The sequence below is a fragment of the Xyrauchen texanus genome, chromosome 37 (genome assembly GCF_025860055.1).
Source record: "Xyrauchen texanus isolate HMW12.3.18 chromosome 37, RBS_HiC_50CHRs, whole genome shotgun sequence".
In the NCBI taxonomy this organism is placed as follows: domain Eukaryota; kingdom Metazoa; phylum Chordata; class Actinopteri; order Cypriniformes; family Catostomidae; genus Xyrauchen; species Xyrauchen texanus.
This window is the reverse complement of record NC_068312.1, coordinates 9,820,297-9,838,793: the sequence shown is the minus strand read 5'-3', so window position 1 is coordinate 9,838,793 and position 18,497 is coordinate 9,820,297. Positions and strand designations below refer to the sequence as shown.

Genomic DNA, 18,497 nt, shown 5'->3' with positions numbered 1-18,497 from the left:
TTTAAAAAATAATAATAATTTATGTAGCATTTTAAAATATCACCATCTGCAGTCTCTGATGTTTTAGAGTATCAGAGACTGCAGATGGTGAAATGGGGTCAGTAATGTTTATCTGCATTCCAGCAGTACTGCAGTGTGTCCTGATATCAAAGCAGTTCTCTTCTCTTCGACTCTGATAAATCCTGCTCTACTTAAACTAGATTTAAACTAGATTTTTACATTATCTGAAAAAAATGTAAGTGCTGTTTACCCTTGCAAAATTTGCACTATTAAACTACAGTTTTGTGCCTGGTTGCCAGGGCATCACTTTTCATCATTTGCTAAAATATTCAAATCTAAATCTTTCAGCATATTCCTATGTGGCTGCTAGAGGTGGTAACAATGGCATTACAAGTGTGTTCTCGTGGTTGCTGACTGGTCTAAGCTAAATCAGCCCACCATTGAGAGTCCAATCTCAATCGCTATGATATACTGGTGCCTCCTTATAATGTAACCCCATGGGAACTTTTTTTAACATTCATTTACCACCAGGCAAAAATCATACAACTGACTGATTAGAAAAGTAATATTTGACTTCTGAACAAGCCACATGATTTGAGGTACAATTCAGGATCATAGCACAAATGGGGTGGGGTGAGTAAAATGCCAAAGTTGAATATTTAGGGGTTTATTCAAATCCCTAACCCCAAGTTAAGCTATATAATATTCATTTAGTGCAGAGATGCCCAAACTTTTTCCTTCAAAGGGCCAACTTGATTGAGGGCTGTGTTAAATCTGCTAAATTAATGCAATGAAGAGCTGCGTCAATGGCAAATAATTTATTAAATTTCCACCCCCCCTCTTGTCATACGGCAAGGTGGGCCAAATCAAATGTCATCACGGGCCAACTTTGGCCCACAGGCCCTGGTTTAGGCATCTCAGATTTAGTGCTTATGATTGTTGAATTTTGCCTTTGGTGCTAACTGCAAACAAGAGGCTTAGACCTTTCATACAGGCCAATTATTTATAACCTCCATTGACCTGTCTATCACCCCTGGCTGTTCCCTCTTCCAGGTCTGTGATAGCCAGCTGGATGATTCAACTCCTCCCTGCTATGTTCTCTGCTGTGTTCCCTGCTACTGCTTAAGTATTAGTCCATGTGATTGTTAATAATTCAGTGTCAGCGTTGCTGCACTTCAATCTGAGGGTGTGCATAGCAGCACTGGCTGACAAACACTTCTGCAGTGAGAGAGAGAGAGAGAGAGAGAGAGAGAGAGCTGCGGAGAGAAAAATCTGATACACACTCATACACGCGCTTGCCTAGGGAACACCAGCTCACTCTGTCTCTGTCTGGCTGCTTGTCATTATCTCATTTGCTCTCTGTCAGTCACTTCTGAGCCTAACACCTACTCTTCACCTCCCGGATTTGACATCTCTTCTTTACCTGCAGTTTTTTTAATAGGGAGAATAAAACACAGCATCTAATACATCTCTCAAGCAGGCCACATTCCCTGACTGAGAAAACTCAAGCAGGAGAAGAGAAGGTGGAAGATGGTGGAAGTGAGGCCCTGGCGTACACTACGATGGTCGGATTGGCGACTGTCAGTTTGCCTGCTGGTCTTCTGTATGTTTGGGATCGCAGTGGGCCGCAGAGCTCCCAAAACCCCACGGTGTCCAGCCACATGCTCCTGTACTAAAGATAGTGCCTTCTGCATGGACACCAAATCCATTCCCAAGAGCTTCCCACCAGGAATAATCTCTCTGTGAGTACTGAAAAGGACTTTCTGTTAAAGCGATAAAAAAAATCATGTGATCATTTACTCACCCTGATGTTATTCCAAACACTTGTAATTCTTCCGTTGTACACAAAATCAAACGCTTGGTGAAATTTCATTCATACTAAGTCACCATTCACTTTTATTGTATGGAAAAAAAGATTCAGTGAAAGTCAATGGTGAGTGAGACTAACATACCGAAGGAAATGATGACAGTTTTCACCATTGAATGAGCTTTTCATTTAACTCCATATACTTTTGTCCATAAGTCATCTGTGTTTTTAAAAATGTCCTCTTTATATTCATAGTAGATGCAATTTTGTCGATATAAAATGTATTAGTATTGTTTCTTGTACTTTCTGCACTCATTCTCTTATCTACACACTCATATTCTCTGCAATATAATGTGGAATGTCTAAAGTTAATGCTTTATGGGCAGAAGACAATTGAGTTATGTCAACCGTCAGGTGACTTATGACGGCATTCCTTTAGGATTTTGAGCACTGGTGTCATAACACAGAGGTTTACGTCATAATAATACAATCATAATGTTGACGAAGTCTTAACAAATTCTTAAAAAAGTATCTTTTCTTGATTAATCTGTTTCCTCTTAAGGCATCTGTGTTATGCCTTAGTGTAAATATTGTCAAGTGAAAGTTAATGTAAAGGGATTAAAGGGAAAGGAGGAGGTGCGAACAGGCTTGACAATATAAATAATAGATTAATGTAAAACTGAACCAAAAAGACAAACACACACACACACACACACACACACACAGGTGCCAGACAGCTGTCCGTAAATCTCTCTCTCTCGCACTGCAGTCTCCAGTTGTCCTTTATCCCTCTCGGATGCTTGATTAGCCTGATTAGGGGCCGGGTGTGCGGAATCACGACCCGGCCCTGCCCTCCACCCTGCCACTTGTTCCTCCCTCGTTCTCTCAGGCCAGGGAGCCCCCGACATGACGTACATCCCCCCTCTTTCCCTGTCTGCCGGCAGGTCATCCCCGTCTACATGGATGAGGGAGGGGACAAGGGGAGGGAAACAAAAAATAATTTGGCACCTACACGCCGTAACTGCGATCGTGACAAATTAACCAAATATTTATAAAAAAGAGAGAGAGAGAGCGAGAGAGAGAGAGAAAGGCCAACACGGAGAGGCATTAGGAGAGAGAGAGAGAAAAAAAAACACTTACTGGTTATACGATACGCTTGGTCCTCGTCCACTCCTCCGACCTCTAATGGACAACAGCCGCGCCTCCCCGGGCGGATCGTAGGCAGTCCACCGGCCCCTGGCAGACTTAATGCCCTGCCGCGTTTTTTGTTACCTGGCAGTAGTAACCGCTCCAGGCGGTTGGTTGGGAGCCCCTCCTCCCCTGGCGGTCTGCGGCCGTTCCTCCGCTTACAGGTGGCCGTCCGGCGGAGTGGATGGTACCAGCGAGAACTCCACTACGGCGCATCACTCCTCCTCCCTGGATTTCGGCACCAGTGTAGAAGGAATAATGGAAAGGAGGCGGTGAGAACCGCCTTGAAAATATGAATAATATTTTAAGAAGAAACTTAAACAAAAAGACACACACACACAGGTGTCAGACAGCTGTCCATAAAACTCTCTCTCTGTCGCACAGCCATCTTCGGTCGGCCTTTATCCCTCTGGAGCTCTAATCAGCCTGATTAGGGGCCAGGGGTGCGGAATCACAACCTGGCCCCACCCTCTCCCCTGCCACAGTTATTTTTTACACTTTTATAGGGATTTGTTGCAGTTAATAGATGTATGCATTTAAATTTCATAACAAAATTCAATCAAATTGTATTGCATTATCTTTAAAAAAAAATTACAAATGTATTTATTAAATTATTCAGTTCAATTTGATGTAATTTTATCATGAAATTAAAATGTGTAAATCTTAAAAATAGGCAAAAATATTTTTTTTGAGTGTGTGTTAATTAAATTGAACATTGTTATAGATTTTAAATATAATATAATATTCCCCCTCAATGTCTATGTTGGTCGTGGCCCTGTTAGTAATGTTTTTTATTTATTTATTTATTCTATCGTCTTTCTCCCAATTTGGAATGCCCAATTCCCACTACTTAGTAGGTCCTCATGGTGGCGCGGATACTCATCTCAATCCAGGTGGTGGAGGACAAGATTCCGTTACCTCCGTTTCTAAAACCGTCAATCCACACATCTTATCACGTGGCTCTTTGACACCGTGGAAACTCACAGCACGTGGAGGCTCATCCTCCTGTCCGTGATCCACGCACATCTTTCCACACGCCCCATTGAGAGCGAGAACCACTAATCGTGACCATGAGGAGGTTACCCCATGTGAATGCCCTCCCTAGCAATCCTGCCAATTTGTTTGCTTAGGAGACCTGGCTGGAGTCACTCACCACACCCTGGATTCGAACTCACGATCACAGGGGTGTGTTAGTCAGCGTCAATACTCGCCGAGCTACCCAGACCCCTGGTAGTAATGTTTTTTTATTTATTTATTTATTCTATCTTCTTTTCTCCCAATTTGGAATGCCCATGTCCAACTACTTAGTAGGTCCTCATGGTGCCACGGTTACTCACCTCAATCCGGATGATGGAGGACAAGACTCAGTTAATATTACTCAGTAACATTGTGACAGCCTTGGTTAAATTCCTGTACCGGTCTTCATAAATCTTGTTGCCATGAATTAGGGATCTGATGGGGGATTTCACAATCAGTAACAAATCTCTTATGTCATGTACCATAGCATTCAAGACCTTTCAGGGATAGTTAGCCTGTCTCTTTCCACCTCAGCTTTTCGATTACATCCTATCTTGCTTACTTAGACTGACTGGGCAGATGAAGTCAGCTTTGCTAAGCTGTTCGAAGATCAGTTCATATGTGGCTCTGTCTCTTTCCCCTGGGCTGAAGTCTGCTAACTTCTTACCTCACAATCACAGAAACCTCATCGCATACACATACACAGTTACTAACCTCAGACTCTCACTGTGAGAACATAACCACAAACAGCATATTTGATACCACAATTGTGTCAAGATCTGGGCTCTTTTGTTAAATGCCTTGTTCGTACACTAAGTTCATTGGGGAAAATGTCATAGTATTTAATATATGTTTGAGTTGCCTAAATGACAAGTTGTTTTCGGAAAGAGACAAATGATCTCAGTTCCGTGTGAGATTTTTGAACAACTGTTTACTCGTGTATGTCTACATACGGAAGAGAAATATTGATGAAGACATTATTGACAAGTTGTAGTGTTATGGGAGGTAAGGGATTGTTTTATAATCGTCTGTTATATAGAGAGCTCCACATTCTGATGGTGCCCTTCTTTTCAGACTGAGAATATAATATGAGTACAATATGAAAGGAAGATCTGTCCCACTTTCTAATGATTCAATCCTGCATGAGAAGGAGAGATCTGTTCAGGTGTGGGGAGTAATTTGTTCAAGAAATGTTTTCTCAATGTAGAAAACAGTGATGCCGCCCTGCATAGCCACAGGCTTTAATGTATTGAAATATAAAATTCCTTATAAGGATTGCAAAAACACAAAGTTACACATTGTATAATTAAAGTATTGTAATAGAAATGTTTTACTCAATAATGTTACCTATTTGGATGTAGGGGTCTCTCTAGTGTCGCTTCTCTGACACAACGTCGAAGAGAGCGACAGACGGGGAACGTCTAGGTTACGAATGTAACCTCCGTTCCCTGATGGAGGGAACGAGACGTTGTGTCAACAAAAGCTAATTAAAGTCAGGAGTTGGCAAACCTGGTATCCAATGAATTGAAACGAGATTGGAGGTGTGGGTTAGAGCTACTTTGACTTCTATAAAGCCCTCAAACATTTTGGTTGTGAGAATATAACCATATATTCAGGATTGGGGGAACCAATAGTAATCATTTAAGAAACAACTGTTGAAACACTAATTTCGGCTGACTGCTAAAATGAACATTAGGAGGGGGCGAGTTGTCTGTAGTGATTATGGCCATGGATGGTGATGAATGATGAATAATGATGATGATGGTGGTTTCTACTCCATCAGGACTATGGTGAATGTTGCCTTCACGGAGATTCCTGAGGGAGCCTTTTCCCATATGCACCTTCTGCAGTTCTTGTAAGTACTACGCAAAATAATCTTCATCTTTATTACATTATGTCCTGTATATGTGTGTTTGAAGATGTGTATGCCTGAGCAGTGTGTAGTGTGATGTACTGTAGATTTACAGACTGCCTGCACTTACACAACAGTGAGCTGTCTGTCCTCCCTGTGTGTGAGAGAGAGACAGAGAGAAGTTTTCAAATGACAGCATGCCAGTTCTTTAGTCACTGAATCAATCAACAAATATACAGTATATATAGAAAACCCTCACAGCTTGTTCCGTTCCTTGCTAAAAAAAAATCATTTGCATTTTGCAGTCAGATGTCATGAAGCAGCACTGGTCTGCTCTGCTGTTTGTGTGTGTGTGTGTGTGTGTGCGTGTGTATGAGTGTGTAGTACCATTACCCTGAACTTTTCTGAGAATGTTGCTGACTGTTGCTGATATTGGAGCTCTCGGTTTTCTTCTTTTCTATCTCCTTTGTTTTAGTGAGGACTAACATTTAACTGCAGTAGCTACATTGGCCCCAACAAGTATTTGGCAATTGTCTGTGACATTCATAGATTTTTAAGTGTGGCTTTAAATGTCTGAATATCTCTTACCAGAGGTGGGACCAAGTGATTGTTTTCCAAGTCACAAGTCTCAAGTCATTGCATTAAAGTCCCGAGTCAAGTCCCAAGTCATGGCAGACAAGTCCAAGTCAATTTACAAGTCCTCAACTTTCAGCTTCAAGTCTTAAACAAGTCATTAGTGCACTTTGCCCAAATTAGTGTCAGAGCATTAATTACTATAGTACATTTATGCAAATTTTATCTAGAAGTTTCTAATTTATAATACAAAATTGTAATCGATATCTACCTGTAAAGACCAAAGAGTGTAATAAAGATGATACGTGGATCTTATCTTTGGACACACATTAAGGCAAACCAAACTTTTACTGTAAACACGCAGTGAAAGGACACTGAACTGGTGAATGAAATCTGAAATATTACCAGGCAGTGGCTAATTGCAGACATTTAAGTTGCAAATACGAGTTATATACTGTAAAGGGCTGCGAACAGAGTAAATGATCAGTTTTGTGATTTTTAGAACCATAACCAATATAATTAAATAAATATAGCTAAACGCATGACAGAGGATCAGCATGTCCGCAAAAGAATGAGTGTTTTTACATGCACGTTCTAACCAGTTATGCTCAAAAAGCACCAACATGTGTGGTCACAATAAATGGCGTTCCTTTATCGAGGTCATACAACAGCGTAATAAAACACAGTTTTTTTTGTCCATTACACCAATTGCTATAACACGTTAAATGCTACTGACCGCAGTAAAAAGTAGTTTGCGGTTCGATATGCAGACTTTGTTAGCCTGTTGGTGCCATGTGCTGCCATAGACATGTATGTTACTGAACCTTAGCTGACGTAAATTTGTTAACAACTTACCTCTGTCTGTGGATTTTCAGATGCCTCACAAAATTGGATGTTGTCGACGAGGTGTCTGTAATTTTGGAACCACAGGTTCTACATGTTGCAATCCTTTTGTTGCCTTTAACGCTGTATTTAATATATCCCAATTATATTACCTTTGATATAATTTTTGCTGTGTCCTTGTCCTTAAATGCACGCCGCGGTCTTCAAACTTGGTCCAGCTTTTGTGGAAGATGATTAGTTGAATATGGAGCGTTGAAATGCAGATTTGAAAATCAAATGAATCGTTTATTTGGGAAATTAATCGTTGATTTACTGCACATTTTTTAATTATACAACTGTTATCTTTGGTTTTAAAAAGTACAAGTATTTCCAAGTCAGATGGATGAAGTCCAAGTCAAGTTGCAAGTCATTGCTGTCAAAGTTTAATTCGAGTCGAAAGTCTTTTTTGATTCTATCGAGTCGAGTCGCGAGTCATCAAATTAGTGACTCGAGTCCGAGTCAAGTCCAAGTCACATGACTCGAGTCCACACCTCTGTCTCTTACCACTGTATGTGAATACAGCTCTGACAAAATGACTAAAATGTATATATAGAATGTATGTATACGTTATATTAATCTTTTGACATCCCTCAATCAAGCTTTTAATTCAAGTTAAACGATCCCTAATCTCTCTCTTTCCTTTCGGTACAGGCTGTTGAACTCAAACACATTCTATCTGATATCTGATGATGCATTTGCTGGTCTTGGACACCTGCAGTACCTGTAAGTATGCTTTCTCGTTGCTCTAAAATGAATGGATAGATGGAAGAATGACCACATATACACAATTGAGGGTACCAATATTAACTCCCTATATTAAATATTTTTTAATGCATATATTAATGAGAATTTAGCTGTTCTTGCATTTCCCGAATGCTGAATTCCATCACAAGCGATGCTGAATCAACAAATGTGGATGTGCCAAATTCAAATGGATTCCCCACAGATTTTGAGTACTTTCATTACATCATTTCCTATAAGAGAAACAGATGCCAAGCAGTAATTTCCTTGAAATATCATATTGCCATATTGATCATTCAGTCAAACCTTACTTTCTACTTTAGTGTTAATGAACCTTTGAACGATTCAGGGTGGAACGCTTTGAATAAATGCTTTGGTCAGTGTGACTGTGGGTGTGTGCATGCCTGCATCTCTCATCTTTATGCAGGCTATGCTGTTTTCTATGAATCCTTCTTAAGATTCAGGTGGCGTTGTCTTCCAGACCAAATCACTGCCAATGCAATGACTGCAGAAAAAGAGTGAATGGGATAAAAGAGCAAGGGGAAGGACCTGCTATTGCAGAAAGCTTTTAGCATTAATAAAAACGCCAACAACACCAGTGTCATTAAGCTAAAAGCTTTAATAAGAAAAATGCAGCATGGTTTGCAGAGGCAGGCAGGCACTAATTGTCTTCCTCAATGCTGTGACACATGAATCCATCAGGGAGCGAGCAGGGCAGAATGCTGCTACATCCATACTCTTTATTACAATAAAAAGGGAGGCCGAGAAGATGCCACTTGATCAAAACCCTAGGACTCTGTCTTAATATTGTATATATCTCTATACATCTTTTTAACGACTTTACCTGACTGTCTTATCTACAAATATTTCATTATGTGTCTGTCTGACAAATGGGTTGTTCGTTGAATTTGTTTGCAAGTCTTACATTTTTTGTTTCATTCCCACATTCTTATTCTTAAATTGTTTCTCACTCTTTCTTGCAGATTTATTGAGAACAACAACATCCAAGCCATGTCCAAACACACGTTCAGAGGACTGAAATCTCTGACACATCTGTATGTGTTGCTTCTCTCACCTGGCTTGCACGTCTAATGATGTATAACTTATACATATATATATATATATAAAATGAGCATTAAATGATAAAAGCACTTTATGAAACAGACAGCGCTGACCCTGAATTTTGATTGAATTAACTGTGTTTAAAGCTGTAGTACTTTAAGGATCAACTTTAACTTCATTTCATAGTGAAAGTGGAAACAGTAGGTTGACTTTTCTTTAGCTGAAATCGGTCTGTGCTTACTGAAATTTGAAACACTGCCCCCAGTGGCCACAGCGATAACTGTTCTTGGACATATGGATACGCTTGAGCTCCATTTTCCAGGTGAATACCATAAAATGTAATGTTAGAGGGAAAAATGCAATGTCTGAATCGTGCTAGTCACTGATAATACAAATACTTTCTCATTTTAATGCAGGATCTCAACTCGGGTAGCCCACACTATTGACACTTTGCACTTCCAGTTGCACTAAAGAGGACGATAAACATGCTGGTGCCGATGCAAAAATATCTGATAGGAGATGCTGCTTGTCAGTTAGTCAGCATAATAGTTTAAATGGCACCTTATTTCATCCTACTTTCATCCATCCTTATACCACCTCTGAAAGCAGCATTTTCCAGTTTGGACACAGCCTGTGTCATCAGGTTAAAGTTCAAGCTGGGCTCGCAAGTTGTACGTGCAGTGCTCCAGTGCAGCAGCCGAAGTGAGAGGAGAGATGAGGCAGTGACAATGCTGTTTAACCACATAGAAAACGCTGAACGCAGCAGACAACATCTTGAAAATGCACTATAAACCTATTTAACAACACAATCTTTTACAATAAAGGCTTTTATGACTCCACATTAATTACTGTACTTAAATACTCACTCATTGACTTAAAAAAGACGTCTACTGCGTGGTGCAAGTTAACCACGCAGTAACAGGCATGCAATACTTCCCTCATGTAAACTAGATTTAATGATGGTTTGGTGTACAATAAAGTTCAATTACCCTCTATCGATAAACATCAGATTATTTATATTGAAGCTAAAAGAGTTCCCTAAAACGGCTTCGAGGAACTATAGTTCCTTGGGTGTGAAAGCGACAAAAAGCACTTTCCCGGGGAAAAGTACCTAAAACTGGCTTTAGTACCGCCAGTGGGAAAGGCCCTAATGTAACCGATGGGTACTGGAACTCTCAGAAACATCATAGCGACTTCCCATGTGATCATGTGAACCTTTTGTTCTAAATAAGAACTATTATTTAGAGCATTTGTAAATCAATATGTTTTGAGTTTTTAGTCACAAATTCTTTACATTTTAAACTTGCTTACATCCATAAAATTCCATAATGAGCTATTTCTATACAAAAAGTTTTGTTGGTGTAATGTTAAATTATTATTTGTTCTACTTGAATCAAATTTAATTTTGATGTTACCATATGAAGCATATTTGTGGGTCAATTTAGTTTTTTCAGTGTAGTCCATCACTATAAATAGATGATGTTATATCGCTTTGATTGGCATTTTCTCCTCTCTTCCCTCTCCCTGTGTCAGATCTCTTTCCAACAACAATCTACAGGCTCTTCCCAGAAATCTCTTCAAACACCTGGAAATCCTCACAGACCTGTATGTACTCAACAATACCTCATAGCTCAGGGTCATTCTTTCAACAGGGAACGTATTTAGTATCTTTTCATGGCATTTTCTCTTCACTCTTTCCAGAGACCTGCGAGGGAACTCGTTCCATTGTGACTGTAAAATCAAATGGTTGGTTGACTGGATGGAGAAGATCAACACGTCAGTTCCAGCCTTATACTGCGCCAGCCCTTTTGAGTTCCAGGGCCGACGGATCCATGACCTCACCCCGCGTGACTTCAACTGCATCAGTGCCGGTGAGCTCACTCAGTCGATCTAGCATTTTATATTTAAGATCAGCTGAATCTGAAAGCTGTCTTAAACTGGTAACTTAAAAGAAATAGTGACCAGTTAAAGGAACTAAAATATAAATATTCCCTTACACATACATATACTGTATGAACAGTAGCCCCAAAAAGTATTTGGACACTTATGGCAATGGTTTTACATTATTTAAACAATCAGCTTGCCTTACAATGTAGCACAAACACTTTTTGAGCAACAGAAAATATATATATAATAATAATATGTTTGTTAGGTTTTAAATTATAAACCAAATAGATATAATGTTCAACATTAAGACAAACATATTGGGCACTTTCTGCTTGTCAAACTTATAATCCATTGTTATCCATTGTTAATTGTGATGAATTACACCTGTGGTTACTCTGCTAGGACACCACTTCATGCATCAATTAAAAATCATCTTCACAACAGTTTGCTAAAAAGGCAATTAAGCTTTGAGACTATGAAAAATGAAGATAGTTCTAATAAAAGCATAACATTGTTTACACATGCCACTTGGTGTGATCATTTTTTGGGGCACATTTTAACCTAAAATCATGACGTTGAATAAAAAAAAGTGAATGGACATATTTTGTTAACTAACCATTTCCAATACTCATCCTTAAAGGAATAGTCACCCAAAAATGAAAATTTGCTGATAATTTACTCAAACAATTGGATGAACCCAAACAATTGATTAATTTTAGAAACAATAACAATACTTATACACTTTGTTCTTATACTACAATGAGAGGGATGCGCTACAAATGCGCTCATGATAGGGATGACGTAAGCTTGTTGGTAAGGTCGCGCGTCACGTGGAGGAGAAGGCAGGAAGCTTGTCATTGTTTACAAGAGAAGCTCGTGGCACAGACCACAGACAAAGCAGCGTTCACAAACAAAAAAAACTTTACTGCAGTAAATAACCATCCTTTATCCCTCTCATGAGCGCACGCATCTCAGAGATGTACAGAAGAGAACATTTGTAGTTAAAAAGTGTATAAGTATTGTTTTGTTTCTAAAAATAATCAATCATTTGGGTTCAGAAGAACTTATTTTGATGCAATATGCATTTTGGACCGTCAAAAAATGGAGTACATCCACTTGCATTTTTAAAGGAGGAGGCCTGAAATTAAATCCTAAAAATCTTAAATTCTGTTTTGATGAAGAAAGAAACTCAGATACATCTTGGATGGCCTGAGTTTGAGTAAATTATCAGCACATTTGTATTTTTGGGTGACTATTCCTTTAAATCTTTGCATTGACTCTGATATGAAACCTTTTAAAAATCCAGATTTTTCCGTATATGAGACATACTCCTTCCAGTCTCTGTCTGTGGAGTCTTACCAGTATATCGATGACCAATACGTGGTTTTTGCTCAGCCCAACACTGGAGTCTGCACCGTGTTCGTTTGGGATCATGTGAACATGCTTTTCAAGACGCACTACAACATCACATGTAAGTCAAGAACTACAGGGCTTTAATTTGATTTCTTATTACTTGTTTTAAAGCATTTGATTAATTTTATTATTTGGTTATTTTGGTTTTAATTATGGTCCTTGAGATTTATTTGAAATGTATGATGCTTTTTAAATATTTATGATGTTTATGTATATAAATGATTATATAAATAATACATACAGATGTGTGTATATATATATATATATATATGCACACACACACATGTATGTGCTACTCTAGATGAGGTTTATTGAGGAATAAGGTTTATAATTTTTAAAAGATTTGAAGGAGACACAATTTATGTGCTGAAGTGGCATTTTTATTTGCATGTCCTCGCTTCAATTTAGAACACCAAGATGGACATTTTGGCAGAATTACCCACGCAGCCCTAACATACAGTATATATATTGTATATAAAACAAGATGAGGTTTACTGAGGAATAAGGTTTATTGTATATGTAGTCACATTTTTATTTGCATGTCCTTACTTCTATTTGAACACTTAATTATCTAATCAAACTAAAAAATATGCATTTAAGAGAGGATAAAAATATGGATGAATATTTATAATGAAGATTTAGATGCAGCAAATCCCAATGTTCCCAATGTCAGAGATTGTTTTTATTTCACTTCTAGAGGCCACAGTTTTTCTGTAGAACCATTCTAACTGTAGAATCCTCCAGCACCGCTACAGAAGAACAAACCTATCTGCAACTATCGGCATCGTTTTTTGCTAGATCAGTACCGATTCATCAGTAAAACCAGTATATTAATCTACCTCTAACCGAAATGCTCATTGAGGCATTAGTGATAAAAACAAGTTTTGGTGGCATTATGATGGTGTTTGGTTCAGTGAAATGGAAGTGATTTCACACTATAAGGTATGAGGGAAGCTACATAACTTATTTTACAGCTATAAAGCTATATGACGAATTCCTATCGAAAGTGAACATCACTATACCCTACTCATTCCGAAGGGCAGAACCCTTGAAGAGGGTACTCTGTAGGGAGCATGACATTGCATTATGAAAGTTCTCTTCATTCACGAATGTACCCAAAAATGCCATTTGGAATTTGCCCATAATATATAAGGCATATTTTCACACTATTTGGTGTAAATTTTCACAATGGAACCTGTCATTAAACTAGAGGTGTAGGTTCAATGTCAACATCACCACCAATACAAAAACAAAATCTACAACTTACACATTCTCCATAGTTGACCCTTGGCTGAATGTAAGCCAGTGTTCACTCTACCCAATAGCTCTTGGTTAAAAATACTGTCAAATTTAAATGTATGGTTTGAAAATACTGTATATACCCTATCTGACAAAGCTTTTGAAACACTTGACTAAAATGTTTCTCATGATCTTAAAAATAATTTGCTCTGAAGGTGTATGCATAAATGTTTGAAATTAGTTTTGTAGAAACTAATTACAAAGTGCTAGATAGCACTTTGTATGTTGTGTCTGATTGAAATGTTTGTAATTAAAAGTCTTCCGTGAACTGTCCACCCGGCTCCCACTTCCTCCTTGGTAGGGGAGGCAGAGATCTGCCACAAGCGGTAACTTCTGAGGATCATGAGTGATGTCCGGTTCATAAATGAATCGTTCCTTTAAACCGATTCTTGTAAAAATAATTGTTCCACCATATTAATTTATTTCATTATAAAACTAACATTTTATTAAAAAAAATATACGTTTTTGAAATTGATGACTTGGACCAAATAATAAAGAAAATCAGCCCAACATAGATGGGATCTCCTTCAGTACTCTTTAAAAAGCCTTTCTTTTAAAAAGACATTCTAGGCAAAGTGTGACTACTTTGAAGATGCTAAAATTATATATATATAAGTGTTTCAAAACTTTTGACTGGTAGTGTAAATATAAATATCTACGAGGGTTTCGAGCTAGAAAACCTACATGCAAATCCACCAATAGAGTTACTCAAAACATTATACCATAGTCAATGAGACATCACTTTGGTGACATCTTATTGATCTCCCCTACTGTTCAAAATGACTGTAATTACCACTCAAAGTGTCTCTGGATTCATTTGTATTATCTGCATTCTAGCTCGTTCGGCTGTCTATTGCAAACCTGTAATTATCAACAACAATCTCTACATGGTTGTCGCCCAGCTCTTTGGAGGATCCTATATCTACAAGTATGTATATTTACAATTCTTTTTATATTATAGCCTCTATTGGGGACACTCATATATTGTATGAATATACGCATTTAATATTGATCATTATAGTATAGCCCTACAGACATTTATTACGTAATGCAGTTTTGAGGTCACCATTCATTTATTAGTAAATGTTTTTAATACCTCAGGGAGTTGAGTTTATGTAATTTTCCCAACCTGGTCTCAAAGTAAAAATGTCACTATTACTACATATTAGTGTGCCTCATTCTATGTATTGTTGCAGTTTTCTGGTTAAATAAACACTAAATGCCCTACAAAAGCAATGAGGTTTATTCATTTTCACACAAATCACAAATAAAACAGCAGAGGCTTAACTGATAGATTGTTAAACTTTGAGCCCTGGAAGACCAGGGATCCAGACTAGCAAAGTCTGGAGTGATGGTGGTGTAGTGGTCTAAAGCACATAACTGGTAAACTGGTAATCAGAAGGTTGCTGGTTCGATCCCCACAGCCACCACCATTGTGTCCTTGAGCAAGGCACTTAACTCCAGGTTGCTCCGGGGGGATTGTCCCTGTAATAAGTGCACTGTAAGTCGCTTTGTATAAAAGTGTCTGCCAAATGCATAAATGTAAATGTAATGTAAATGTAAAGTGTGCAAGCTAACACGTTAGCCCAAAGTGTCTTAGAAGCACCACAAAATGACATGGCTGTTTCAGCTATTCAGTTTTGCATCTCACATTTGATTTTATGACATTATCAGTTAGGTTTAGGTGTTGGGTGTAGGTTAGGGATGTCTGTTTTGTTCATCTCCCATTTTAATCACATTATCAGTTAGGTTTAGATGTAGCATTCTGGGTGGGGTTGTTGGTTTTCTTAATTTCAAACTCCATAAGGCATTAACCTAAAACACTCCTTTTTGTGGGAGAACATTAAACTCACTTTTAGCGCCCCTCAGTGGACATTTCACCTTGAAACTGCAGCAATAAGTATAATGAACCATGTAAGATCAGGAATGTTTCTTTGTATGTCAATATTATCATGCAACCGATTCTGTCGTTGTTGTCAGATGGGAGGAGGGCCCATTGCGATTTGTCAAAATCCAGGACATTGACACCAACCGTGTCCGTAAACCCAACTGCATTGAGACTTTCCAGATTGAAGGAGACTGGTATTTCGCAGTAGTTGACAGCTCCAAAGCTGGTTCCACCAGCTTGTATCGCTGGAACAGTAACGGCTTCTACTCACACCAGTCTCTCCATCCCTGGCACCGAGACACTCATATTGACTTCTTAGAAGTGGGTGGCAAACCTTGCCTCATACTCTCTAGTGCCTCGCAGCCTCCGGTGGTCTATCAGTGGAACCGCAGCCAACGGCAATTTGTCTACCATTCCCAGATCACTGATTCTGGTGATGTGCAGATGGTGAAGCACTTCTGGGTACGAAAAGTGCTATATCTCTGCCTCGCACGCTTCATAGGAGACTCAAAGGTCTTGCGCTGGGATAACCAACGGTTTGTAGAGATTCAAACCCTGCCATCACGTGGGTCTATGGCTGTGTATCCATTCAAAGTTGGAGTGAGACAGTACCTTCTTCTGGGCAGTGATTATTCATTCTCTCAGATTTATCTGTGGGATGAACTCACTCAGAGGTTCCAGCCTTTCCAGGAGCTAAATATGCTAGCACCTCGAGGGTTTAGCCTGGTCTCTGTCGACAACAAGGATATTCTGTTAGCAGCCAGTTTTAAAGGAAAAACTATAGTGTACCAGCATCTAATGGTGGACCTCAGTGCCAAGTAGGCTGCTGTAGACATTTAATCTGGGGTCTAAGGGGCCGTTCTGACCGAATGCGTTCTTACGCTAAAAAACACAAGTTATGCAATTTAATACCAGAATGCAGGCATCTCAAGAAGCTCTTTAAAAAGGTCACCTTTTTTTTTTTTTTTACTTGACATGATGCTCCTGTGTGAGACTCTTAAAAACAGCTGGATTCGGCAGATTGGTCAAAGATGTCCAAAAACGTGTTCGAGGTGAATGGCCCCTAAGGCTGCAAAGGTCCTGCACATATGGAAAATTTGCTTGCACATATGAATTAATTCTGTCATTGCTTATTATCCTCACTGATACATTAATGACACATTAGTTCACATTAGAGCCATTACGTACAATAACAATGACCTAATCCATCATTCACACATTGGACCTCCCAAGGTAAACATTTACCATTTGCAATGTCTTACTTCAATAGGATGTACATTGTTCAGCAGTTTAATATAAAAAAAGTGAAATTATATATTTTTTTACAGATATAACACTCTGATCCATTTATAATATGAAAATATCAGCACATACTTGTAGAATAGTGTATCCAACAAAAACAGCATGCACATTTGCTTTGACCAATTGAGCTAGACTGTTAAAGAAATATGGCTTTATCTTTAAGGCTTTTTCTATGCACCGATTATTCCCTAAAATGTTGGATAATTGTAATTGGAACTCTGAATTACTAACTGGTACTGTAGGTATTTATAAACCCTCTGCTGTCATCAGCATGTATTGCAATAAACAATGATGGTTACCGTTTTATTTTGCACAGGAGTTTTTTTCCCCAGTTTGCACCATGCAATGATGTTTGTTTTTTTTTTTTTGTTTTTTTGAGATTATTTAATTAAATGTTGCTTTTAAAAACATTTTTGTTTTGACATCAACTCTTTTTTCCTGTTGTGTGTGAATTCTAAAACTGTCAAATGTTTTCAGTATTCATAAAACTGTAAGCAAGAAATACCCAGATGACCTACTATTGCTAGCAAGATTCTGAGATGCAGACTTTACTATCCCATAATCCCTAGGCAGCTTTGAAGACTTCACAAACAATCACTTGGGGTTGCGTTAACTGAAAATTCTGTTTACTGATTTTTAAAACATTGACAGATAATTCCAAACTCTGTCCATCATTTTGACAGATAAAAAAGAAATAATTTTATCCTAGTGCATCAGTTTTGACTTCACTCTCTCTCACACACACACTCCCACAATTAGACTAGCATTTAATATAAGCACAAACATTGCGATTAGAGCAGAACTGTCAGTTATTTTGGAGTGCCTGTATTAACTGAGCTTCAGAGATGTGTGTGCTTCTCATCTGTCACTTTGTTAAAGAGTGGTGTGATGAGGTATGTGTGGCTGGGCCGGATGGATGGATGGATGCCTGGTGCTCAGCTTCCCCAATCAGCAGGGAGAGGGAAAAGAGGAGCCCGAGAAGCCATTGAGGAAGAGAGAAGGTTGCACACAGCTCGCAAACATGTGCATTCAGTCAGCCAGAACCATCTGTGCCCTCGGTCTGTGGAACACCTTGAACTTAAAGGGCTGGAGAGCCAGATACCAACAGAGGGTGAAGGCCCGTCCCAGCAGTTAGTAGTGGATGGTTAGAACAGCCCACTTAATCGCAAGACACTCCTTCTTGATGGTACTACATTTTGTCTCCCTGAAGGAGAGCTTGCAACTAATAAATAGCACTGGCCAACCCCCCCCATCCTGCAAGAGCACCGCGCCCAGCCCCCTGTCAGATGCATCAGTCTGCAAAATAAAGGGGGGAGAGAAGTCAGGTGCATGTAAAAGCGGCTTTACCTTAAGGAAGGCCTGTTGGCACGCCTCTGTCTACTGGACCAGATCGGGAGCCCCGTTTTTAGTAAGGTCAGTCAGCGGGCTGGTGACATCAGAATACTAGGCACAAACCTTCAGTAGTAGCCAGCCAGCCCCAAAAACTGCCTTACCCCCTTTTTGGTCTTGGGCGCCGGGCAGGCTGCGATCACTGCGGTTTTGTCAACCTGTGGACTCACCTGACTGTGATCCAAGTGGAACCCTAG

General features: G+C 39.1%; 1 protein-coding gene across 1 annotated transcript; it reads left to right on the top strand.

Moving 5' to 3' along the window:
- Positions 1 to 1,313: 1,313 nt before the first annotated feature.
- On the top strand, positions 1,314 to 17,230 carry LOC127631011 (leucine-rich repeat LGI family member 3-like). The gene is made up of 9 exons (XM_052108947.1): positions 1,314 to 1,742; positions 5,796 to 5,867; positions 7,971 to 8,042; positions 9,044 to 9,115; positions 10,656 to 10,727; positions 10,824 to 10,993; positions 12,316 to 12,480; positions 14,559 to 14,649; positions 15,702 to 17,230. The coding sequence occupies exons 1-9, from the start codon at positions 1,531 to 1,533 to the stop codon at positions 16,429 to 16,431; spliced, it is 1,656 nt and encodes a 551-aa protein (XP_051964907.1). The 5' UTR covers positions 1,314 to 1,530; the 3' UTR covers positions 16,432 to 17,230.
- The last annotated feature ends 1,267 nt before the right edge of the window (positions 17,231 to 18,497 follow it).

Bases quoted from the DNA above. Each gene is read 5' to 3' on its own strand.
- LOC127631011 (XM_052108947.1), top strand. From the start codon at position 1,531: ATGGTGGAAGTGAGGCCCTGGCGTACACTACGATGGTCGGATTGGCGA. The intron at 1,743-5,795 runs GTGAGTACTGAA...CTACTCCATCAG, and splicing joins CCACCAGGAATAATCTCTCT to GACTATGGTGAATGTTGCCT. The intron at 14,650-15,701 runs GTATGTATATTT...CGTTGTTGTCAG, and splicing joins GGAGGATCCTATATCTACAA to ATGGGAGGAGGGCCCATTGC.